This window comes from Canis lupus, chromosome 3 (genome assembly GCF_003254725.2).
Source record: "Canis lupus dingo isolate Sandy chromosome 3, ASM325472v2, whole genome shotgun sequence".
Classification (NCBI taxonomy): Eukaryota; Metazoa; Chordata; class Mammalia; order Carnivora; family Canidae; genus Canis; species Canis lupus.
Genome location: NC_064245.1, coordinates 29,794,463 through 29,818,477, shown reverse-complemented (window position 1 = coordinate 29,818,477; position 24,015 = coordinate 29,794,463). Strand labels below are relative to the sequence as shown.

The 24,015-nt window shown below is 39.4% G+C and overlaps 1 protein-coding gene across 2 annotated transcripts in view; it reads left to right on the top strand.

Moving 5' to 3' along the window:
- The window catches only part of IQGAP2 (IQ motif containing GTPase activating protein 2), a 288,002-nt gene extending 267,233 nt beyond the window's left edge, over positions 1-20,769 (top strand). For both annotated transcript variants that reach the window (XM_025438205.3, XM_025438204.3), the window contains 6 exons: positions 8,419-8,506; positions 10,555-10,767; positions 13,402-13,562; positions 16,000-16,137; positions 16,923-17,031; positions 19,812-20,769. In XM_025438205.3, coding sequence (XP_025293990.3) covers positions 8,419-8,506; positions 10,555-10,767; positions 13,402-13,562; positions 16,000-16,137; positions 16,923-17,031; positions 19,812-19,925 — 823 coding nt within the window. In that variant the 3' untranslated portion in view covers positions 19,926-20,769. The remainder of the gene's footprint in view (positions 1-8,418; positions 8,507-10,554; positions 10,768-13,401; positions 13,563-15,999; positions 16,138-16,922; positions 17,032-19,811) is intronic.
- The last annotated feature ends 3,246 nt before the right edge of the window (positions 20,770-24,015 follow it).

The following is a 24,015-nucleotide window of genomic DNA, read 5'->3' as shown; positions in this document are numbered from 1 at the left end:
AAAGAGTGCATTTTAATCCGTTGTGTGTTAGAGTGAGGTGGAGAATGGAAGTGAGAAATGGGGCCCAAGTGGAATAATTATGTGTTTAAATAATACTTTACATACTACTTGCAAGTTACATGTCCTGAGTTCTGAGGTGGTTCTCCTGTGTAGCAAGAGCTTTCCTTTCTGCCACTGACATGATTCAAACAGTGCTCATCTCCACTTAATTTTTTTTCCAGATATTCATAATCATCCATAAAAATGGCGAAAAAACTTAATTCAGTGTCCTATGTTGCAATGTGTGCTGCTTCTGTTAGGCTTCATTAGTTTGTCCTCAGGTTATATGTGGCTTCCTCTGTTCACGTAGCAAATCTTTGAGCATCTGCTCTGCGTCCGGGGCCCTGGCCTGATGCTGGGGACTTGGCAGTAAGCGAGCACCATCAGCGGTCCCTTGCACTCCAGGAGTGTCAAGTGATGGTGGGGAGCAAGGCTGGGCTGTAGGACGAAGGCCGAGCTACAGGACTCGAACACGACCCTGCCCTCATAAGAGCTGAGGGCAGCTCCTTAGACTACTAAATCAGCAAGTCAGATTGAATTTGTAGAGAGATGACACAGGGCAGGGCGACGGAGACGGGGGGGATAGTGTGCGGTCTGCTCTCTGGGTTCCTCTCAAAGGGCCAGTTATAAAGGTGACCGGAAAGGCAGATGGTGTGGTTCTGCCGTGAGAATACAGCAAGGCCAACTATCCTGTGACTCCTACATTCTGTCCTCAGAAGTAATGGGAAGAAATGTTTTCATGATTGGTTTTGTCTGTTATTGGAACATCATTTTCTAAATGCAGTCAACTCAAACATGTGGATTAATGAACGGAAACCACAACATGAGTAGTCTAAAATATCAAATACTCCCAATATCATGCATGTATATATATTGATATTTATTTCTCAGTGAGTCTCCCTGGATCTGCGAATTTTTGGAATTCATTTTTTTTAAGATTGTATTTATTCATTCATGAGAGACACAAGAGAGAGGCAGAGAGACACAGGTAGAGGGAGAAGCAGGCTCCCTGTGGGGAGCCCGACGCAGGACTCGATCCTGGGACCCCGGGATCATACCCCCGAGTGATTTGCAGAAAGCAGAGCTTATTAACTGCTGAGTCCCTCAGGCGTCCCTGGAATTCATTTTAAAAGTGAAGCCATCAGAGTCAGGCCTGTTGGGCAGCCGTATATCTTAGCTGGAGAAACCTGGTCCACTGTCCTACTCGCCTTAGCCTTTGTGTGGCTCTGTACAGCGCCCTACTGTGTGCTGGAAACACTGCCGTCTACTCTTTTAATCACCATACTAGGTAGAGCCACTGCTTTTTTCTAATTGTGGTAAAATACATATGACATAAAATGTACCATTTTAACCTTTTTTTAAAAAGATTTTATTGGGATCCCTGGGTGGCGCAGCGGTTTGGCGCCTGCCTTTGGCCCAGGGCGCGATCCTGGAGACCCGGGATCGAATCCCACATCGGGCTCCCGGTGTATGGAGCCTGCTTCTCCCTCTGCCTGTGTCTCTGCCTCTCTCTCTCTCTCTCTCTCTCTCTCTCTCTCTCTGTGACTATCATAAATAAATAAATAAATAAAAATTTAAAAAAAAGATTTTATTAATTTGAGAGAGAGAGAGCACAAGCAGGGGGAGAGGCAGAAGGAGCGGGAGCAGCAGGCTCCCTACTGAGCAGGGATCCTAATGCAGGGTTCAATCCTGGGACCCTGGGATCATGACCCGAGCTAAAGACAGATGCTTAGCTGAGTGAGCCCCTCAGGTGCTCCCTGTTTTAACCATTTAAAGTGTACAGTTCAAAAAATAAAAAAATAAAAAAAAATAAAGTGTACAGTTCAGGGGCATTTAGTAATTCAGGAGCATTAATTCACAGTGTCATGCAACCATCACTGCTTTCTAGTTCCAGAACATATTCATCACCCCAAAAGTAAACCTGACACCATTAAACAGTCACTCCCCACTACCCTGGGACATCTTTCCTGCTCCTCGGTCCCTGGTCCCTGGTGCTTTCTGTCTCTGAACTTGCTTATTCTGAGTATTTCATATAAATGGAATCATACACTATGTAGCCTTTTGTGTCTGGCTTCTGTGATTCTGCGGTGTCTTTGACTGAGTCGTATTCCACTGCATGGGTATACGCAGTATCATGGACACTCGGCTTGTTTGCACCTCTGACTATTGTGAACAGTACCACTATGAACACTGGTGTACAAGTTTTTATTTGAACACCTGTTTTCAGTTCTTTTGGGTGTAAACCTAGGAGTGGAATTGCTGGGTCTTAAGATAATTCTAAGTTTAGCTTTTCGAGGAACTGCCAAATTTTTCACAATGGCTTTACCATTTTCAATATCCACCACAGAGGTATAAGAGTTGCAATTTTTCCACATCTTCACCAAAACTTACTTTGTTTTGTGTTGTCATAACCATTGTAGTGTGATGAAGTAGTATCTCATTGGGGCTGTGATTTGCGTCTCTCTGATGATTAATAACATTGAGTGTCTTTCCATGTCCTTGTCAGCCATTTTGTATACCTTGTTTATAGAAATACCTATACAAGTCATTTGCCTAGTTTTTAAGTGGATTATTTGTCTTTCTGTTGCAGAGCTCTAAGAGTTCCTTCTATATTCTAGATAATAGACCCCAACCAGATTTATGATTTGCATCTATTTTATCCCTTCTGTGAGTTGTCTTTTTATTCTCTTGGGAATATCCTTTTAAGCACAAAAGTTTTTGAAGTTGACAAAGGACAGTTAATCTATTTTTTTGTTGTTGCTTGTGCTTTTGGTGTCATATTTAAGAAATCATTGCCCAAGGGTTCCCTGGGGGGCTCAGCGGTTTAGCACCTGCCTGTAGCCCAGGGCATAACCCTGGAGTCCCGGGATCCGGTCCCGCATCAGACTCCCTGCATGGAGCCTGCTTCTCCCTCTGCCTGTGTCTCTGCCTCTCTCTGTGTGTCTCTCATTAATAAATAAATAAAATCTTTAAAAGGAAGAAAAAAAAAGAAATCATTGCCCAATCCAAGGTCATGAAGATTTACTCCTATGTTTTGTTCTAAGAGTTGTATAGTTTTTGCTTCTATAGTTAAATGTGTTATCCCTCTTGAGCTAATTTTTGTGTTTGGCAGTATAAGTTGTGTATAAGGCAATAGTCCGAGTTCTTTTTTTTTTTTTTTTAAGATTTTACTTATTTATTTGACAGAGAGGGAAAGCATAAGGGGGGGGGGGGGCAACAGGCAGAGAGAGAGGGAGAAGCAGCCTCCCCACTGAGCAGGGAGCCTAACAGGGCTCAATCCCAGGACTCTGAGATCATGTCCTGAGCCGAAGGCAGATACTTAACTGACGGGAGCCACCCAGATACCCCTAATATACACTTTACATGTTGATTTCAAAACTGTTATGGAGATGTCTTTTTTCCAAGCTAGTAAATCAAATTCCTAACTCAAACATAACATGTAGTTCTTGAGGATCTTCATTACAGAACCAAATTTAACTGAAATCAGACAACACCTGTCAGAAGTTAGTGTGAAATGGACAATCATGGAATGCAGAGCATTTGGGACATAAAAATACCAGGCTTTTCTCTATCAGAAAACAAAAAACAAAACTTATTTTGCTTCCTCCTTAAACAAGTTGTGTTTTTAACTTTCAGAAATGTCCCTTTATGATTAATTACAAAATAACTGACCTTACAGTGATGAGTGACTCCTCTCCATGGGGTCATCTGTGGTAGAAGAATTTGAGACATTGTTAATCCTTATGCTTATAAACTTTTTATCATGCTAGCTTTTTATAATTCTTAGTAATTAGATGAAGATGATAGCAAACACCTATGTAATGCTTACCATGTGACAAGGACTATCTTACAGATACAGACCGATGACATATATATGCGTTATATATGTATTCTGTATATATTATTTATGTCTGTATATATTATTTATGTGTGATATATATATAACATATATATATGTTTGAAATATGTCGTGTTATACTCTCAGCAACCATAAGAGGTGGAGGTTATTACCTGTATTTTACATATGAGGCACACAACAGGCAAAAATTATGTCTTAGGTACTATGGCTAGTAGATGGAGAATAGATTCAAACTCACATGATCTTAGCCCTTTGGGGCCTGCACTCTTAATCACAGGATTTTACAACTCATTGAGGACAAGGCCACTGTTCTTTGTACTCTTTGGAATCTTAGACTAAATAATGAGAATGATAGCAGAGCAGTTACTTCATAACTGATGCTGGGGCATCTTTCCAGACCAGAGACAAAGACTGACCAATCCACGTGAGGGACATGAAGGCACAGACATGGGTAGGAAGAAACACTGTGTTTCCCTTCTGTATGTTTATTGAATAGGGAGCCTCAGTTTGGGCTTTTGCCGTTTAGCCAATACTGCCAAGTCTGCTGATATAGAAAGAACAAACCAGAAAAGCTTAGTTGAGGAATCCTGGGGAGACCTGGGATTACAGCCACAATCACCTCTGCATCAGTTTCCTCATCTATAAAATGGGGAAGAGTACAGAGGGAGAGGGGAAGGAAGGAAACAATGAGCAAAAGAAGACATTCAATAACATTGTGTAAATTATTTTAAAAACTACACAACTGAAATCTCATTATACCTCATGATTCCACCTAAAATATGTGATCTTCGGGGTGCCTGGCTGGCTCGGTTGGTAGAACATGTGACTCTTGATCTCCAGGTCGTGAATTCAAGCCCGATGTTGAACATAGAGCTTACTTTAAAAAAAAAAAAAAAATGCGACCCTTATGACCGTTATTAAGCTTGTTTTTCTACAGAAGTATGCATGTTTCAGCAGAAGGCAACATTTGTGGGTTCAATCAAACTTAGTTGCCTGAGTGCTTCAGTTGTTTCTTAAGAACTTTTTTTTCTTATCACATGATTCAGTTGAGGCATCTGTTGCCCACCTGAAAGATCTCTTTGCTTTTGGTCCAAACTAGCATGTGCACTAAATGGCTAAGGTGATATTTGATGTCTGGTGATAAAAGTGTATAATCATGTTAGAAGAATTTTAAACAAGTGGAAATATTCCTTAGATTGCACAAACACAAATTCCTTTTCAAACTTGGACAAACTCTAAGGCAGATTGGCAGAGAGGGAGGCTGAAGGATGCTAACCAGTTAGAGCATAGTAGAAGATGTCATAGGAGTGGAATGGCCAAATCTAAAGGGCCATGCCAGTTTCCAAGCACCATGTGGTCTCATTTCCCAACAATGGGATTTGAACACAGCTGTGATGAACAAACTCCCTGCAGTATTTCTTTTTCTTTTCCTTAATTTTTACTCAGAATTAATGTCCTAGATTTGATTGGCCTATCTGACATATCGTGAGAACACCCAGGGAGCCAGTACTCTAACCAGTTAGTTGATTTATGGTGGTTAGACCATATCTAGAATATTATGTTTGCATTGGGGTGAGGAGGAGACACATCTTAAGATCATTAGCAAACAGATGGGATCAAAACTATGAACTCTGTTGAAATCCTCTTGTGAAGAGGTTTAAGGAACTGGAGGTTTCACGTGCAAAAAGAAAGGTAGTAGAAGAGGGGATGGGGACACAATTTGGGGACCTCTCTCCATGTCTGTGAGGTGCTGATGATGTGGAAAGTGAATTCAACTTGTTTTTTGTAACTCTAGAAAATAGAGTGTGACCTTTGTGTAACTCTTGAGCCTCTTCCATCTTAGTTGCCTCATTTGTGTCATCAGGGACTGGACTGTTTTCCAAAGGTTCCCCTGAGTGCTCAAGTCCTCTGACTAACCAGGTCCAGTGAGTGGGCTTCAACGGAAGGCAGGCTTCTCAAAGTGAGTTTCCTGTGTAAGAATGGAATGTTCCCGTGTTGTACTTACCAAAATAAATTTGACACAAGCCATACAAGTGATTTTAAATTTTCTAGAAATCCCATTTTAAAAAGAAAGGGGTAAAATTAGTTCCAATATATTTTATTTAATCCAATATGTTGAAAATGTCATTTCAATATGTAATTAGTCTAAAAACTGTTAATTTTTTCATACTAAAGCTTCATAACCTCTTTTATACCTGAACACATCTCAATCTGGACTAGCCATGTTTCAAGCAGTCCGTTGCCACCTGTGGCCACTGGCCCCCATCTTGGGCAGCGCAGCTTTGATGACCGAGTGAATGCTCACCACCTGTCAGACCCTAGTGAGAGGCTTTACATGCGACTCTTCATCCAGACCTTACTAAGGCCTCTGAGAGAGTCCCATTATATAAATGAAAAAACAGACTCATTGAGATTATATCATTTACACAAGTCGACACAATTATTAAGCAACAGGAGCCCCAAATGGATCTTAGATCAATCTGATCCCAGTGCCCTTAACCGTTAGGCGTACTGCAGTTCCCTGTCCTGAAACAGGGTGGTACTTGCATGCAAGATGTCTGGGGTGGAACTTTGGCCGTGAATTCCACAGGCTTGACATAAAGTAGAATTACAAGAGAAAGACACAGTATAGGCAGTTTGTCCTTGAGCAACTCCGTAACAAACAAACATTTTTGGTCCCTGGCAGGGCATGCTTTAGTAACCCTAATCATTTTGGTCATCAGTCCCTCTCTAAAGAGATGAGCTGGGAGCTTCCTGGAAAAATATATCATAAGTAGTTCCTAGAATATTATTTCAAATATGAAACCATGACTGTGTTTACATTTTTTAAATCATACAGTCCTTTAATTTCTAGCTATTTGATACGTTAACGGTGATTGGAAAAGGAAGTGGCGTGAGGAGGAAACAAGACCTGGCTCTCGGGATCCCTGGGTGGCGCAGCGGTTTAGCGCCTGCCTTTGGCCCAGGGCACGATCCTGGAGACCCGGGATCAAATCCCACGTCGGGCTCCCGGTGCATGGAGCCTGCTTCTCCCTCTGCCTGTGTCTCTGCCTCTCTCTCTCTGTGACTATCATAAATAAATAAAAATTTAAAAAAAAAAAAAAAAGACCTGGCTCTCTAAGCTACAGCCATCTTAGGAACAGTGCCTTCTCCTACACCGCTATATTTAGCTGCGTGTCCACCTCACTCTCGGGGGAAGTGTTCAGACATTCCCAGACAGCCTGTAAATCCCCAGCAGTGAAAGGCCATGGGTCAGAGGAAATGGCTGTGATCATTCTTCTCCTACAGACCTGCAGTAAATAAGAAATGACAAAAACAATGTCTACTACAGATGGTTTATTGGATTTTATCCTATTTTCAAAAATAATATATTTGGAATGAACTCTGAGGGTTTCCTCTGTCATTTGCCCCAATGCTTCAAACCATGAACAATGTTTTATTTTCATTTTCCCATATTCATACTGTGTGAACATTTCCTGCTATAGATAAGGAAGAAATACATCACCCAGTGATGTCACACAGTGCCTTTGAAAGAAATGATGTTAAGTACAACAGGGCAGCAAGAACAGTGAAACGTCAATCATCGATTAGACCTGTTTATAACTTAAGGCAGCTTCTGTTTATATCTCTGTTTTTTAGAAAGGAAGATTCATCCAATAATAATTTTCCCACTCATGTAAAAATACACAGACTTGACCCTTCTCCTTTTATGCTGAAATCTTTTCACATTATTACATAACCCGATCTTTGAATAGGAAGGGGTGGCTGATTGTCATGAAGGATACATATGAAAAAGTATTGTGGTTTTAGCACTTCCAGTGGAGTTTCCTAGCTGCTTACATTTTAAGAGCCCTTCTTGTGCCTTCTGCCCCCTTAAGACAAGGATGCAAGCCAGTTGTTAGCTCCTCTACCAGACCTGAGGGTTGAACACCATCCACCTAGTTGCTGTGTCCACCGGCTTCCAAAGCCCCCACTGCCCATCTGGGACTGCTGCTCCCACTGGCCTTCAAACTGTTTCTTGACTTTCTCAGACCAGGAAAAATAACAGTTGGACTGGTTCCAAGAGGCTTATGATGTATTAAACAGGTTCAGAAGCTTAGATGTTATTAGTAAGGTCAGGAAAGTTGGGAGGGTACCAGGTAACATTGCTGTATTCTCTGCAGGAGCACGTCCTATCAGCAGCCCTTGTCCTTCCTGCTCATCAAAAGTAGCCCAGTTTAAAAAGAAGAAAAAGTATTTAGAGAATGAATCTAATGACATACTTGTCCCCGTGTTACCCATAGCATATTCCCACAACATGAGGTATGTAAAACCCGGACTTCGATTGCCAGGCATTCACAAACTTGCAGGAGCCTCCAGCAGATGTGAATTTCCTATAGACTGTTTCACTTTAAGGGATCATCTTTGAAGCTCCACTTTTGCGTGTGTTTGTGCAGCACATATAAAGACACATAGGGAGGAAGCCGACTGTTGTGCATAGGACTGCTGTCTGAAAGTCTGTCTCTTCTCAATTTTCTAAGGACCAAAAAGCTAATCATTGATGTGATCCGGAACCAACCAGGGAACACGTTGACAGAAATCTTGGAGACACCAGCAACTACACAACAGGTAATTGGCCTTTGAGTGTAAAATAATAAGTACCATGTATATGAATTAACTTTATTAATCTTCATGTCCAGTGGTTACTATGATCGCACAGTGTAACCGACATGGTTTGGAAGTAAGGAAATTTATCTGTTACTCTGGCCAGCTGGATTCAGTCATAAATGTAAAGTCCCTATAATAGGAATGAAATATAAAATGCAGCACCAAATTTATGCTGAATGTAATTTTGTCCTAGACTAGGAAGATAGCTCTGGGTCTTTTAAAGCCTCTGAATGTTTATTATAAAGTTTATCATACAGTCGGTAAGCAAATAAGGCAGTTAAGAGATAGTTCTGGTCAATAGGATGTAAAAAACTACCTTTCACTTGAAACAGGTGTCTTACACATTAAAACTCTTCCAAATGTTTCAGAAGCAAATGTCTTGAGTCCATCAGGTCAGAGCACCATTATCATGGTGTAAGTTACTAAAGGTTCATAACAATCTTGCATTAAAGTTGTTACCAACATCTTTTAAAATGCATCTTGTTTATGTAGTTCATTCTAAATTAACTAACTGCTATTGTTTTAATATCAACAATTGCCACTTGGTTAACATAAGTTAATAAAATTATATAATTTGGTATATATATAATTCTTAGCAGAGCTACACATAATTTTCCTGAATCATTCTTTAAAAAAAGAAAAAAAGATTTATTTGTTTATTTGAGAGAGAATGAAAGAAGAGCATAAGTGAGGAAAGGGACCAAAGCAGAAGGAGAGGGAAAGAGAATCCTCAAGCAAACTGCTGAGCATAGAGCCTAATGTGGAGCTCAATCCCATGATCCTGTGATCGTGAGCTGAATGGAAATCAAGAGTTGGATGCCCCATCCCTGAATCATTCTTCATCTAATTGGTTGCCAAGAAATGATTGTCCATTTTTAATTTAAAAAATACATAGAATGAAACTTCAGGTTATCTGATGTTTGTTACATGTGAATATTTTTAAGCAATGTGAGTGGAATATCCTACTAATTTAGTAAAAGAATTTTAGTCCTTATTGAATATTTAATTTTTCCCCTAATGTAGCATAGTCACTAAGAATGCAGACTTCCAAGACAGTATAGTCCTGTACCTCCTGGCTGTGTAATTCTAGGCACTTAAAAGCATTTCTGTGCCTCAGTTTCCTCAACCACAAAATGGGAATAATAATAGTGCTTCATTCACAGCAAGAACAAATGATTTAAAACATGTTAAGTGGGTAGAATAATAACTGGCACATACTAGGTGTTCAATGAGATATTAAGTACTGCAATTACTATTGCTGACCGCTGACCTGGTAACCCCTTCCTTTGTACGTGACACTGATCGCTCTGCCATCTAATAACATTTGTATCCTTAGACTTTATATTGTGTCAGCCAGTTGTCTAATAAAATGAAATGGGAAGATCACCAGTCTCCTTTTATTACTTGTTTGGTTGGGTTTTTTTTTTTTTAACAACCTGTCCTATTTTCCTCATTCATTCATTTACTAATCATTTATTTGGGAGCTTAGTATGACCTAAAATATCCCTATTCCCTTTGACTCAAAGAAGCCTTGCAGGTTTTTCAGAGTTGGTAGTTTGAGAATTAGTCTCTAATTAAAATAAAGTCTCTACCTTCATGGCTTACCAGTCTCCATAAATATGGCTGATGTGTGAGAGTTCAGTTGGGTTCTGGATGTTCAGGGTGTTCTCATTAGCTGTTTTAATAAATAATGTAATTTTAGTTTCATCAACTGAACTATCCAGAAATTACAAAATAATCAGTTGTCCACTGTACTTTCAGTGCACTAAAGTAGCCATCAAGAATTTTGCTCAAAGTAGGCCTGCCACCACTGTTGTATTTCTCAAAAAAGATGAAATAACCCCTTCCCAAAGACCTCCTTCAAAAATCCATGAAGAACATAAGCGGATTCTGGTCGTTGGACTCTGACTTGAGGATTTCTTTTATTTTGACATTAACTTACCTTATACAGGTTACAAACTTGTGAGACTAGGGAATCAGAAGTCAACATCTTGATATTCTCTTTTCAGGAAACAGATCATGCCAAAGATATGGTGAGCCGTGCAATTATAGATTCCCAGGCTCCAGAAGAAATGAAACATAGTCAGTCTATGGTTGAAGATGCACAGCTACCCCTAGAGCAAAAGAAGAGGAAAATCCAGAGGAATCTTCGGACATTGGAACAAACTGGACATGTGTCATCCAAAAATAAATACCAAGACATTCTCAATGAGATTGCCAAGGTTTTTAGAAATAATATTCTTCCTCCTTCTTAGTAGACATTTGCTAATCATTGGTCACATGCTAGGCACTCTCTCAGGTAACATTACAGACTCATAATTGTATTACCATGGTCACCATTAGAGATTTTCAAAGGTTTTAGAGCCATTGATGGCTTTTGATAGAGAAAAATCACAACTTCCCAAGTCATTAGGACATTGGACACATGCCAGAAATAAATGCTCAGGAAATGTAATAGACAAGTTTCATCTATATCTTTAAACAATACCTACTAAGTTTGGGTTTGTTTGTTTGAAGATTTTATGTTTAGTAATCTCTACACCCATCGTGGGGCTCAAACCTACAACCCGAGATCAAGAGTTGCATGCTCTACCAACTGAGCCAGCCAGGCACCACAATACTTACTGGTTTTAAAAATGATGCCTTTTTGGGGATCCCTGGGTGGCTCGGCAGTTTAGCGCCTGCCTCTGGCCCAGGACGTGATCCTGGAGAACCGGGATCGAGTCTCGCATCAAGCTCCCTGCATGGAGCCTGCTTCTCCCTCTGCCTGTGTCTCTGCCTCTCTTTCTCTCTGTGTCTCTCATGAATAAATAAAATCTTTAAAAATAAATAAATAAATAAAAATGACACTTTTTTTTTTTAAGATTTATTCATCCATTCATGAGAGACGCAGAGAGAGAGAGCCAGAAACACAGGGAGAAGCAGGCTCCATGATGGGAGCCCAATGTAGGACTCGATCCCAGGACCATGGGATCATGTCCTGAGCCAAAAGGCAGACGCTCAACCTCTGAGCCATCTAGGCGTCCCAAAAAATGACACTTTCATAAAAGTTATCTCTTGTTAGTTGGCATTTACTCCAATTGCTCTTAGGACCTGCCACCAAGATACTAACTCTATGTCCCTGAGAATGTGCCTCTGAGCAGTTAAGCCTAAATTAGGTTAACCCTTAACTTAAAACTTCAAGGGTGCTTTCTGTTTTCTCATACTTTTACAGTTGGGAAACATCCTGAGAAAAGGATCTCAAATTAGTGTGAGGAAACATCACAGGAAATGGCTGAGATCTGTTTGCCAAGGATAAGGAAGTATATATCTGAGTCAAATGGACATTTCATTGTTTTTATCCAAATATGCAAGTTAAAATGGGTCTGGAGGTTAAAGGCAGTTAAGTGATCAGGAAAAAAAGGAAATGTTCTTACCTTCTTTGTGAAAAACCAACTCCACTTCTTTCTTCCATGGAAAGTTATGGTCACTTCTAGCAGCAGGCTTCTTCCTTCTAGCTTAAGTGACTCAAGGGAAGTCACATTTCTTTCCATAGCTCGGAGGTGGAAAATATTTCTCTTTGGGAATTAGTAGAGAAATTAATGCTTTTTCCTTAAAAAAAAAAATAATAATGAAGGCATCCTCCAGAAAGATTCTGTTTAGTGAAGAATTTTTACTTATGCGTGTGTGCCTTTCTGACTGAATTCCTAGAGGAATGTGTTGTAATTTGCCCACATGAGGAAAATCATATTAAACAAGAACTGTTTTCTTAAATGAAACATTTTCATGATTTGCCAGTTAGAATGACAAATTTTATGTCCATAAGTTTGAATATAGCATAGTTCCTGTCGATTGTGAGCAGTTTGGACAACTTAATGTTCTACGAACTCTATTTAAATCCAAGAAATAGGGAAGCCTGGGTGGCTCAGCAGTTTAGTGCTGCCTTCAGCCCAGGGCGTGATCCTGGAGACCCAGGATCGAGTCCCGCGTCAGGCTCCCTGTATGGAGCCTGCTTCTCCCTCTGCCTGTGTCTCTGCCTCTCTCTCTCTCTCTCTCTCTCTCTGTCTCTCATGAATAAAAAAATAAAATCTTTGGAAAAAAAAAAGAATGGAACTTAAAAAATAGATATAGATATAGATATAGATATAGATATCTATATATCTATATATATCTCCAAGGAATAGTTACCAAGGTTAAGTCTTTCCAATCAGTCTTGAGAGCTCAGGTGTTTTTCACAAACCTTGAGAAATATTTCCCAGATTAAAAGTGCATTTTTTTTTTACTTATTTCTAAAATGAATGCATTGATTACATGTAAAGTATTCTTCAAAATGGAATGTTCTGAAGAAATTGGGAAAGTCTTCCTTATGCCCCTTGTAAAACACTATTTTTTCTTAAATTAATTGTATGATTATGGGCAGCCCGGGTGGCTCAGTGGTTTAGCGCCGCCTTCAGCCCAGGGTGTGATCCTGGGGTCCCGGGATCGAGTCCCACATTGGGCTCCCTGCATGGAGCCTGCTTCTCCCTCTGCTTGTGTCTCTGCCTCTCTCTCTGTTTCTCTCATGAGAAATAAAATCTCTCATGAATAAATAAAATCTTAAAAAAATTAATTGTATGGTTATTCTAAAAATCCTTCCGTGCTTTTCCATCAAGAAAAAAACAAACCTTAGCAACTGTTAAAGTGAAATATGGACTCTTCTAGTCTGAGTAAGCGAGGATGGGAGGGCACTTTAGTAATCAGAGATTAAGGTCACCAAGGAAAGCTACCAATAGTCACAAACATTGATTTCATAGTCCACATTATTCTTGTCCCACATTAGCAACATCATAAAGTAAACTTCTTAAATCTTGTATCATAGCATTTACTTGTTCTTTTAGGACATTCGAAATCAAAGACTACATCGTAAGCTTCGAAAAGCTGAACTGGCAAAACTTCAGCAGACCCTGAAGGCGCTTAATGAGAAGGCGGCATTTTATGAAGAACAAATTAATTATTATGACACCTACATAAAGACTTGTGTGGACAACTTAAAAAGAAGGTAAGTTAAAATCATATATCCATTTGCTTTATATGGGTGTCAGTTCTTTTACAATCCTGGACAATAGGGCTTGAAGCAAAATTTTGCTTTATTTTACAACCAAAAACTTGAATCTCAATCTCAATTTTGTGATTTGCCGCGGTGACCTAATAAATCAGAAGTTGGGATGCCTGGGTGGCTCAGCCGTTAAATATCTGCCTTCAGCTCATGATCCCAGTCCTGGGTTCAAGCTCCACATCGGGCTTCCTGCATGGAGCCTGCTTCTCCCCCTGCCTGTGTGCCTCTCTCTATGTGTCTCTCATGAATAAATAAATAAAATCTTAAAAAAAAAAAAAAAAGCAGAAGTCCATTTAGAAACTTTTTAATTGCCTACCAGCTTGGAATTGAAGTAGCTCAATCTGTTGTATTTTAAGCAAGTACCTTTAACACTTGGGGAAGCACTCTCTTTTTTCCTTTTGTCTTTTTTAGTAATAGGTGTTTTTGAACACTGTGATGGAAAAATTAAAGCTACTCTTGTTTTTTGAATATTTACAATAAACAATATTAGATAACCCCAAGTATTTCCTAATAGCGGGATGCAGCCTCATGATTTAAAATTGCTTAGTGGGGCACCTGGGTGGCTCAGTCAGTTAAGCATCTGACTCTTGATTTCAGCTCAGGTCATGATCTCAAGGTCATGAGATAGAGCCTGCATCCGGCTCTTCTACGTTGAGAGTGTGCTTGAGGTTCTCTCTCTTTCCTCTGCCCCTCACTTACTAACTCCCCCTTACTAACTCCCTCAAGCGTGCTCTCTCTGTCTCTCTCAAATAAATTTTAAAGACTTTAAAATTGCCTAGTAGTTTTAAAAAATTATTATTGACATAAATGACAAAATTTGGCGGTTTCCTATTACCCATTAGCATCCATATTACAGATTTTTTATACACAGTGTAGCCACTTTTAATGAGTATTCTTTGCTCATAATTGTTCTTACTTAGACTAAGGTCAATACTAACTGAATTTTAATTACCCATATAAATATGTAATGCAGTATTTTCATGTAATCCATGTAGTCAAATTGAGAGTAGGAAATGGTGCTATACAGAAAAATCAATTGCATTAATCATAGAAGATTTGATGAAGGAAAATAACCAAATTTAAACAGATCCATTTGGGCCCCACTAGTTCTGAATTTTAATTCATTTGCTTGCAGCATATAAATTATTTTTTCTCTGTTCCTGGGAGGAAGAAGTTGATCAAGCTAATAATACCCAGTAGAGGGAAAGAAAAAAAAATACCCAGTAGAGGGGATCCCTGGGTGGCTCAGTGGTTTAGTGCCTGCCTTTGGCCCCAGGGCATGATCCTGGAGTCCCAGGACCGAGAGCCCCACATCGGGTTCCCTGCATGGAGCCTGCTTCTCCCTCTGCCTGTCTCTCTCTCTCTCTCTCTCTCTCTCTCTGTCTCTCATGAATAAACAAATAAAATCTTTTAAAAAAATACAAAGTAGAAATAAGGTTGTTCGAGGGGGTGGTTACATATTTATTGCAACTACTTGAAGACATTTTATAAGCTCTGCAGTTAGGTGAGCTGGATTTGCATTCTAATTTCCTGTTACATTGTGTGATCTGTGACCCAGCCCAGTGAACTTCTCTGGAACTTCAATTTTCTCATCTTTAAGGTGGCAATAAGAGTACCAGCTTCACCAGCATTGTCATGAGAGCTAAATGAAACAATGAGAAAGGAATTTATTTCAAAGCAACGTGAGGCAATTTGCAAATTTGCAAACGTGAGGCAATATTCATAAGGTACTTAGAACATTGCTGGCCCGCATAGTATTTATTAAATAAACTAATGAAGTCTTAGTAATACTTTTCCTTAGGAGTATGCAAGCTTGTTTTAATGAATGAAAGCTGCTTGCAGAATAACTTAATATAACCACTTAGTTCGGATGCCTGAGAAAATAGAGTCTGGGACGCCGGAGTGGCTCAGTGGTTAAGTGCCTGCCTTCAGCTCAGGGCGTGATTCTGGAGTCTCGGGATCAAGTCCCACATTGGGCTCCCTGTATGGAGCCTGCTTCTCCCTCTGCCTATGTCTCTGCCTCTGTGTGTGTGTGTCTCTCATAAATAAATAAATAAATAATAAATAAATAAATAAATAAATAATAAATAAATAAATAAATAAATAAATAAATAAATAAAATCTTTTAAAAAAAGAAATATATTAGTCTGTCATTCAAACTAAAGTCACTTTGAAAATAGCTTTCTCTTATAACTTCAGCAGTGAGGTTTTATGGTCTAGGGAAAATTGTCACCTACTATCACAAAATAGAAAGTTTCATATTCAGTGCAGTGGGGACCAAGTGTGGACAATGGTGAACACACTGGGCATGGTTGTCGCACCTCCAGAAACATCTGAGTTTGCCATCATGACAACAGACTGTTTATTCTTATTTTGTCAGAAATGCACGAAGATCAATTAAACTAGATGGAAAAGGAGAACCCAAAGGGGCGAAGAGATCTAAGCCGGTGAGGTACACAGCAGCAAAGCTGCATGAGAAAGGAGTCCTCCTGGGGATAGATGACCTTCAGACCAACCAGTGAGTGTGATTTGGAATCTGCACATAACACAAGTCCCCTCTAATCACTCCCATAAAAATCTGACTCACTTCTCTTTGGTTTCCCGTGGCCTTTGAAGAGAGCTTCATTTGGTCTATCAAGGCTTACCCTTGATTACATATGACGGGGGGAAATACCATGTATTGTAATCTCTAGTCTTCCCATCAGACCCGAGCATCTGGAGCTGCAGATCATAGGAAGTGCTGAGCAGGTCATTGTGTTTGCCATGGCTAGTCTGGTGCTTTTGGATTTGCCAGCCTCCCCTTTCCCACCAGAAGAACTGAGTCATATCAGTCGGTTGAGTGTCTGACTCTTGATCTCGGCTCAGGTTTTGATCTCAGGGTCGTGAGTGTAGGACCCACACTGGGCTCCACTTTGGGCATGGAGCCTACTTTAAATTAAAATAAGATTAAATTAGCTTCTCAGCAGTATATGTCAATAGTTAATTCTCATTTTTTATGAACCTTCTATTTCCAACTATATTTTATGCTCTTTAAGAACCAGGACCAAAAAAAAAAAAAAAAAAAAAACAAGGACCATATTTTAATAGCATTTTTTTTGTAAAGTACCTACTTCAGTGCTCTCAGCTACAGTCCCAACAAGAGCTATCAAACCTAGTTTTAGTGAGCAGAGTGAGGATTTTCCCAGTGAAACTTTCATTAAGCATGGTAATTAAAAATTCCTTTAACTTGTTTCAGCTTTACACATATATTTGCAATATATTTACACATATATTTGCAATTCCATGTGTTCCTTTCTTCATTAGGTTTAAAAATGTTACTTTTGATATCGTATCTACTGAAGATGTGGGCATCTTTGATGTCAGATCAAAATTCCTTGGTGTTGACATGGAAAAGGTACAGCTCAATATTCAGGTAAGCTGAGATTTCTGCAAAGTGGGGTTGAGTTTTAGAATGTGTGTCATTTGTGCCTCCCCGGCTTCAACTCTTAGTAACAGTGAGGTTCACCAGAAGACCACTGCAAGTCTTAATTGCCAATATTAGCTTTTTAAGCATTGATTTCTTTAAAGTCTAATTTTTCAAAATATTGGAAATGGAAATGCTTTGAGATGGCAAACCATAGTGGTCAGTGTTTCTAAGCCATGTTTCCATTTTGAAGCTTAGAGGGCAAAAATAGTATAAAAGTATTCAGAGCTATTAAGGCTGGAAAGTTTTCTTTTTTTTTTTTTATTTTTATTTATTTATGATAGTCACACAGAGAGAGAGGCAGAGACATAGGCAGAGGGAGAAGGAGGCTCCATGCACCAGGAGCCCGACGTGGGATGCGATCCCGGGTCTCCAGGATCGCGCCCTGGACCAAAGGCAGGCGCCAAACGTCTGCGCCACCCAGGGATCCCCAGAAAGTTTTCTTTTATTAGAAACTTGGATTTCTTTCTAAGACTACATATGCGCAGGATTGGAACTTTCCTGACCCCATTTCTCCTTCTCTCCCCTTCTTAGAATCATTTTAACATTAATGTATTAAATCTGTTAAATGCATAGGGGGCACCTGGGTAGCTCAGTCTGTTGAGTGGCCAACTCTTGGTTTGGTCTCAGGTCCTAATCTCACGGGTCGTGGTATAGAGCTCTGTGCTCAGTGCTGAGTATGCTTCGGATTCTCTCTCCCTCCTGCCCACTTGTACACGCTCTCTCTCTCTGTCTCTCTCTCTGTCTCTCTCTCTCTCTCAAATAAATACATAAATGAAATCTTAAAAAAAATCTCTGGGTGCCTGGGTGACTCAGTCAGGTAAGCATCTACCTTTGGCTCAGGTCATGATTCCGGGGTCCTGGGATTGAACCCCATGTCGGGCTCCCTACTCAGGGAGGAGTCTGCTTCTCCCTCTGCTCCTCACTCTGCTTATGCTTGCTCCCTCTCTGTCAAATAAAGAAATAAAATCTTTTTAAAAAGTTCTCTCCCCTCTGCCTGTTTGCACGTGCACTCTCTCCCTCTCTCTTTCCTTCTAAAATGAATAAATCCTTTTTAAAAATATCTGTTAAATGCTTAGGATGCTAGGAATGAAAGACATTGTGCAAAATAGTTATCTATAAGTAGAAAAATGGTGTCTGCAGTCTGAATTATTGCCTTTTTCCCAGAAGAACCACATTTAAACCAAATATACTTGAACAGAAACTGACACATCCAGTTTGTGTGTCCAAAAACCACCACAACCACAGAAAATGAAACGTTTATCTACTCCCAACCTCTTCTTAATCCTTAGCTAGAACTGCTTAAATGAAGTATTTGGGTTTTCCTTTTTCATTAAAGAGATTTTTAAATGGAAATAACACCTATTTATGTGGGTCCCAAATTACTTGTAAAATGGTTCCCAGATATTCTGTATGGATCTACACAAACCATCTTGATGAGCCACCGTCAGGGACAAGTTCTAGCCTCACTGCCTGCTGAGCCTGTGCCCGAGAGCCCTGAAATGACTTCCCCTTCCTAGAAGCAGATGCCAATCCCTACTTTTCTATTTAGCATTCCTTGTGGCTTAAAAAGAAAAATTAGAACTAAATGAATAGAATAAGGCCATTGAGATAATGGAGTCAATTAGAGTCCAGAGAGAAAATGAAAGATAATGCGTAATTATGAAAAGTATACATAAGTACACAGTATTGTTTTCTACCTTATTTTGTCACTAAATGTATCCATCTAACAATTTAACTGAAAAGCTTGAATTACCCTATGTACCATTTAGACAAATATGGGAAGAGAAAATGTGCTCCAAGTGATGTGCCTTTGTTAGTCATTCTTCTCTAGAAGTGGCAAAGACATCTCATGTAAATGTCAAGAAGGAAATGACCCGAGGCCAATCAACATCAACCAGACAGATGAATTCTAAGTGACTGGGAGACACCTGTTCAGAGAGGTCTCAGGAACCCCATGGGACTTCCTTTGAACAGTGGTGCAAATATCAAGCTTCACTTGCTCCTTTGTTAGGGATTCAGTCAGTATGCAGTAGGATTAGCTATTCATGCCTTTCCTCTATACACATAATTGATTGTGAACTGTCATTCCTTAGCTGCATACAGGTGGCTAACCATGCCCCAGATTTTTCAAGTCATTAACATATCACCAGGGCTAGCTATGTAATTTGCAGGGCTTGACACAAAATGAAAACATACAGTTCCTTATTCAGAATTATTAAGAATTTCAAGATGGTAACAGCAGAGCATTAAACTAAATGCAGGGCCCACTGCTCATGTTACCTTGCACAATTTAAATGACCCAGTAGCCAGCCCTGCACCTAATAACTAATAAAGCCAGACTTCTGCCTATACATTGGCCTTTAGACAATTATATTATCCCATGAATTACCAAAGAGGACGAGATGGCCAGGTCTCTAAGTGTGAGACAGGACTGGAGGTAAGTAATCCTCAAGTGAGACAGTCAGACCACAATACCATCATCACGTGGGAACTTAAAATGCAGATTCTTGGGCCCTGCCCCAGGGCTACCATGTGAAAGCATCCAGTGGGTGACACCCAGCAATCTCGGTTGTAACTACCTGTGGTTTTTAACTGGGTGATTTTGGTGCACACTCCGTAGTTAGGTCAACTGAATCTTATTTTTGTTGACAGATTCTTCTAGAATGTTTTTTTGAAATGTACAAAATGTCAAATGTGAGATTTAATGATGATCTTCCTCATTTCAGGATTTACTTCAGATGCAGTATGAAGGAGTAGCTGTAATGAAAATGTTTGATAAGGTTAAAGTGAATGTGAACCTTCTCATATACCTGCTGAACAAGAAGTTCTATGGAAAGTGAAGTGCCCGCAGAAACTTGATGGGATCTGTATCACCTGGATTAAGGAATGAATCTGTTTAATATTTTTGTTGTTAAACATGATTGAAATCACTGCTTAGAAATGTGTGATTTTTAAAAAAACAAAAACAAAACAAAAACGACCAAAACTTCTGAAGAATGTACCCATGTGCCTTTTTTGATAATCTGATAGTATGGTGGAGTAACACAAAACAATGAATTCATGTAAACACCTCCACATTATATTGTGGTATAGGTATTCTGATTTAAAACTTTGGACATTGTGTGATCTGTTTTAAAAAGTAGGGAGAAGATAAATTTAGCTGCCTAGAGACAAATCTGTAAACCTATTTTCCTATGAAAAAAATTTTAAATGTCCCATTTGAATAATGTAATTCTTCATAGATTTTTTTTAATCTATGGAGAAATGGAAACCTAATTATTTTTAATGAATTATTTACACAGATACTTAGTTCTAAGCCCTATCTTCTGGGAGTTACCAATTTTAAAGAACTTTTGTGCAATTCAAAATGAAGTTTTTATAAGTAATTGAAAGTGGTAATACAATAACACTTTCTGTATAAAAGTATATATTTTATGTGATTTATTCCTACTAAATGAAGTGCACTACTGCCTCATTAAAGACTCTTGTTCCCAGAGCCTTTAAGTGACTAAGGAACACCACGGTAGCGATCTTAAGCCCCGCCTCCACCCCTCACAGTTTATTTGAATACTAAATTGTGCCTCTCAATTTTTTGTAATGCAATAAAATCAGTATCTAGATGGTTTTTAAATGTATCCTTTGAAAATTGTTTTATGTAAAATAAATGTTACTGAATTATATGAATTTGGTTTTTTAGTTGTCTTAATAAATCTAAATCTTTTAGTGGGTAGAAGGTTCTTGGTGGGGCTTATCAGAAAAAGAAATAACATGCCTGAAGCTGTGGTGGGTAGAGTGCAGTCAGCTGCTGTGACCAAGAGATCCAAAACCGTGTAGCTGGAACAAGAGGGAAGTTTGTTTTTGTCCAGTTCGGCGGTTCAAAGGTGAGTGAGCAGGCCCATGGGATTATCGAGGACCCACGCTGGCCATTTAGCCCTGTCCTTATCTGCGATTCCCAGCCACAGGAGAGGGAAAGGAGTCCAGGCCATGCCTTCTGTCTTTTTTTTTTTTTTTTTTTTTTTTTATGATAGTCACAGAGAGAGAGAGAGAGAGGCAGAGACAGGTACTAAATAGGATCTTTTCTTAGCACCCCAACTACAGGGATGGTCTACCATTCTCTCTATGGTATAATTAGTGGAAATACATTTGTTGATCTATTTTGAGAGATTAATTTTATTTCTTTTATATCTTTTTTTAAAGGTTTATTTTTTTTAAGATTTTATATATTTATTCATGAGAGACACAGAGAGAGAGACAGGCAGAGACACAGGCAGAGGGAGAAGCAGGCTCCACACAGGAAGCCCGATGCGGGACTCGATCCCGGGTCTCCAGGATCACGCCCTGGGCCGAAGGTGGCGCTAAACCACTGAGCCACCCGGGCTGCCCTAAAGGTTTATTTATTTTTGAAAGAGCCAGCAAGAGAACGCATGTGCAACTGAGGGCAGGGCAGAGGGAGAGAACCTCAAGCAGACTCCCCTCTGAGAGCAGAGCCTGTGCTGGGCTCAATCTCAAAACCCATGAAATCACAATTTGGCCAAAACCAAAAGTCTGAAGCTCAACCAACAATGCCACCCAGGTGTCCCCAAGATTAATTTTATTTCTAAACTCAAAATACCAGTGCAGTTTTATAACAACAAAAGGCAGAGATGAGTCTCCTACTCATTAGCTTGTATCTTGATTATGGATGTATTTGATTCAAAAACCAATGTGGAGATAGCCACACAGAATCTGAAGTATCTTACACCTAATTTGAATACAATTTCATATTAGTTCATACAAGACAAATGAGCTCTGCCATCAGCACTATTAGCTTCCAAAAGGAAATTACTAAGTAAGTTCTTGGAATATATCGTTGTCTTTGGAGGGCTTCAGAGAGAGGAGTGGTAACCAAAATACCAGCAGCCAGTAGATCATCTAACAGGTTTAAAAGAAACCACTTTCATAACTCCTTGGGATTAAAATTTTCACCATTGTGATGTCACATTTGTTTTAAAACAGTATTAAATACCTCAAATACTATAAAAGGATAACTAATGATTCATACTCTTTGGTGCCAGATAAGTTCAAACACAGAAAATGAAAACAGGAAGTCAGTATCGGATGATTCTACTATGAATGATGCTGCAATTGTTGAGATTTCACTTCTGAGGAGTATCGACATGTTAGGTAACCTCTGGGAATGTCCAGTTACGCAGAGTTTCTACTCTGGGGAACCTACACACACTTGCTCTAAAACTGTCAACAAAAAAAAATAATAAAAAATAAAAAATAAATAAAACTGTCAACAAAGGGATTTTGGCATGGGTGATACCAAACAAATTATCTTTTTCAAAAGCTCTAAGGAGGAGCCCCTGGGTGGCTCAGCAGTTGAGTGTCTGCCTTCAGCTCAGGGTGGGATCCTGGGATCCCAGGATTGAGTCCACGTCGGGCTCCCTGCATGGAGCCTGCTTCTCCCTCTGCCTGTGTCTCTGCCTCTCTTTCTGTGTCTCTCATGAATAAATAAATAAAACCTTTAAAAAAAAAAAAAAAAAGCTCTAAGGAGCACACAAACATTACGGGAATTTTGTATAATATGCAGAAAAAAACAGAAAACAGAACATTGTCATCAGACCGTAACATAAAATTAGAAATTAATCACAAAGCCAGTCAAAACTTCCAATCATGTATGGGTTGAAGAAGGATTTGTGACATTGATAAAATATTTTCAGCTGAATTATATATATGTACATATCAAAAGTTACAAAATGCAGTTCAAGTGTTCATCTGAGGGAAGAGTGAAAATTACACTACACAGTTCAGAAAGTTAGGAGAATAAGAGTAAATCCAAAGAAAGTAGAAAGAAAGATGTGATAAAAAGCCTATGTAAAAATTATTGAATAATTATTATTGAAACAATATTAATGAAAATAAACAATAAAAGCAACAAAACAAAAAGATGGGCATTGGAAAAATAGTCATTTCCAAATTCTGGCCAGATTAATCACGAAAAGCAAAGCAGCAGCACCTGGCTGGTTCAGTCAGAAGAGCATGCCACTCTCGATCTCAGGGTTGTGAGTTCAAGCCCTATGTTGGATGTAGAGATTACTTTTCAAAAATTAAAAATCCAAGGGCTCCTGGGTGGCTCAGGGAAGCGTCTGCCTTCGGCTCAGGTCATAATCCCAGGATCCTGGGATGGAGCCCTGTATCAGGCTCCCTGCTCAGCGAGGAGCCTTCTTCTCCCTCTCCCTCCACCATTCCCCCTGCCTGTGCTCTCTGGCTCTCCCTCTCTATTAGATAAATAAATAAAATCTTTTTAAAATAATAAATAAATAAATAAAAATCTTTTAAAAAGAAAATTCAAAAAGCAAAAATATGTTAGGTGAAATAAATTGGACAAAGCTTCAGATCAAATAGCATTAGAAGAATAAAATGCTGTATATACATACAAAGGTCTACTATAAAGAGTTTAAAAAAAATTAGATACCACGTACAATCAGGTAAACCTAGGAAAATGAAAACTAGGAAGTATTCCTAGAGTATGAATCTCGTGTAAATTTTTAGAACATACAAAGCAATACTAATTTTTGGAAATGTAAGAGTACAAAAACATGAATAAGAAAGTTACTCTTCTGGGTAGGAAAAACTGAAATCAGAAAAGGGTACAAAAATGCCATCGAGGGCAGCCCGGGTGGCCCAGGGCGTGATCCTGGGGTCCCGGGATCGAGTCCTGTGTCAGGCTTCCTGCAGGGAGCCTGCTTCTCCCTCTGTGTCTCTGGGCATCTCTCTCTCTCTCTCTCTCTCTCTCTGTGTATCTCATGAATAAATAAATAAAATCTTTAAAAAAAAAAAACACGCCATCGGTGTGATATTAGGCTCTGTACTTTGCTTGGAATGTTGTGTAATTTAAAGAAGTTCACACGAAGTACCTAAAATCCTGTTCAGTTCTTACCTCTC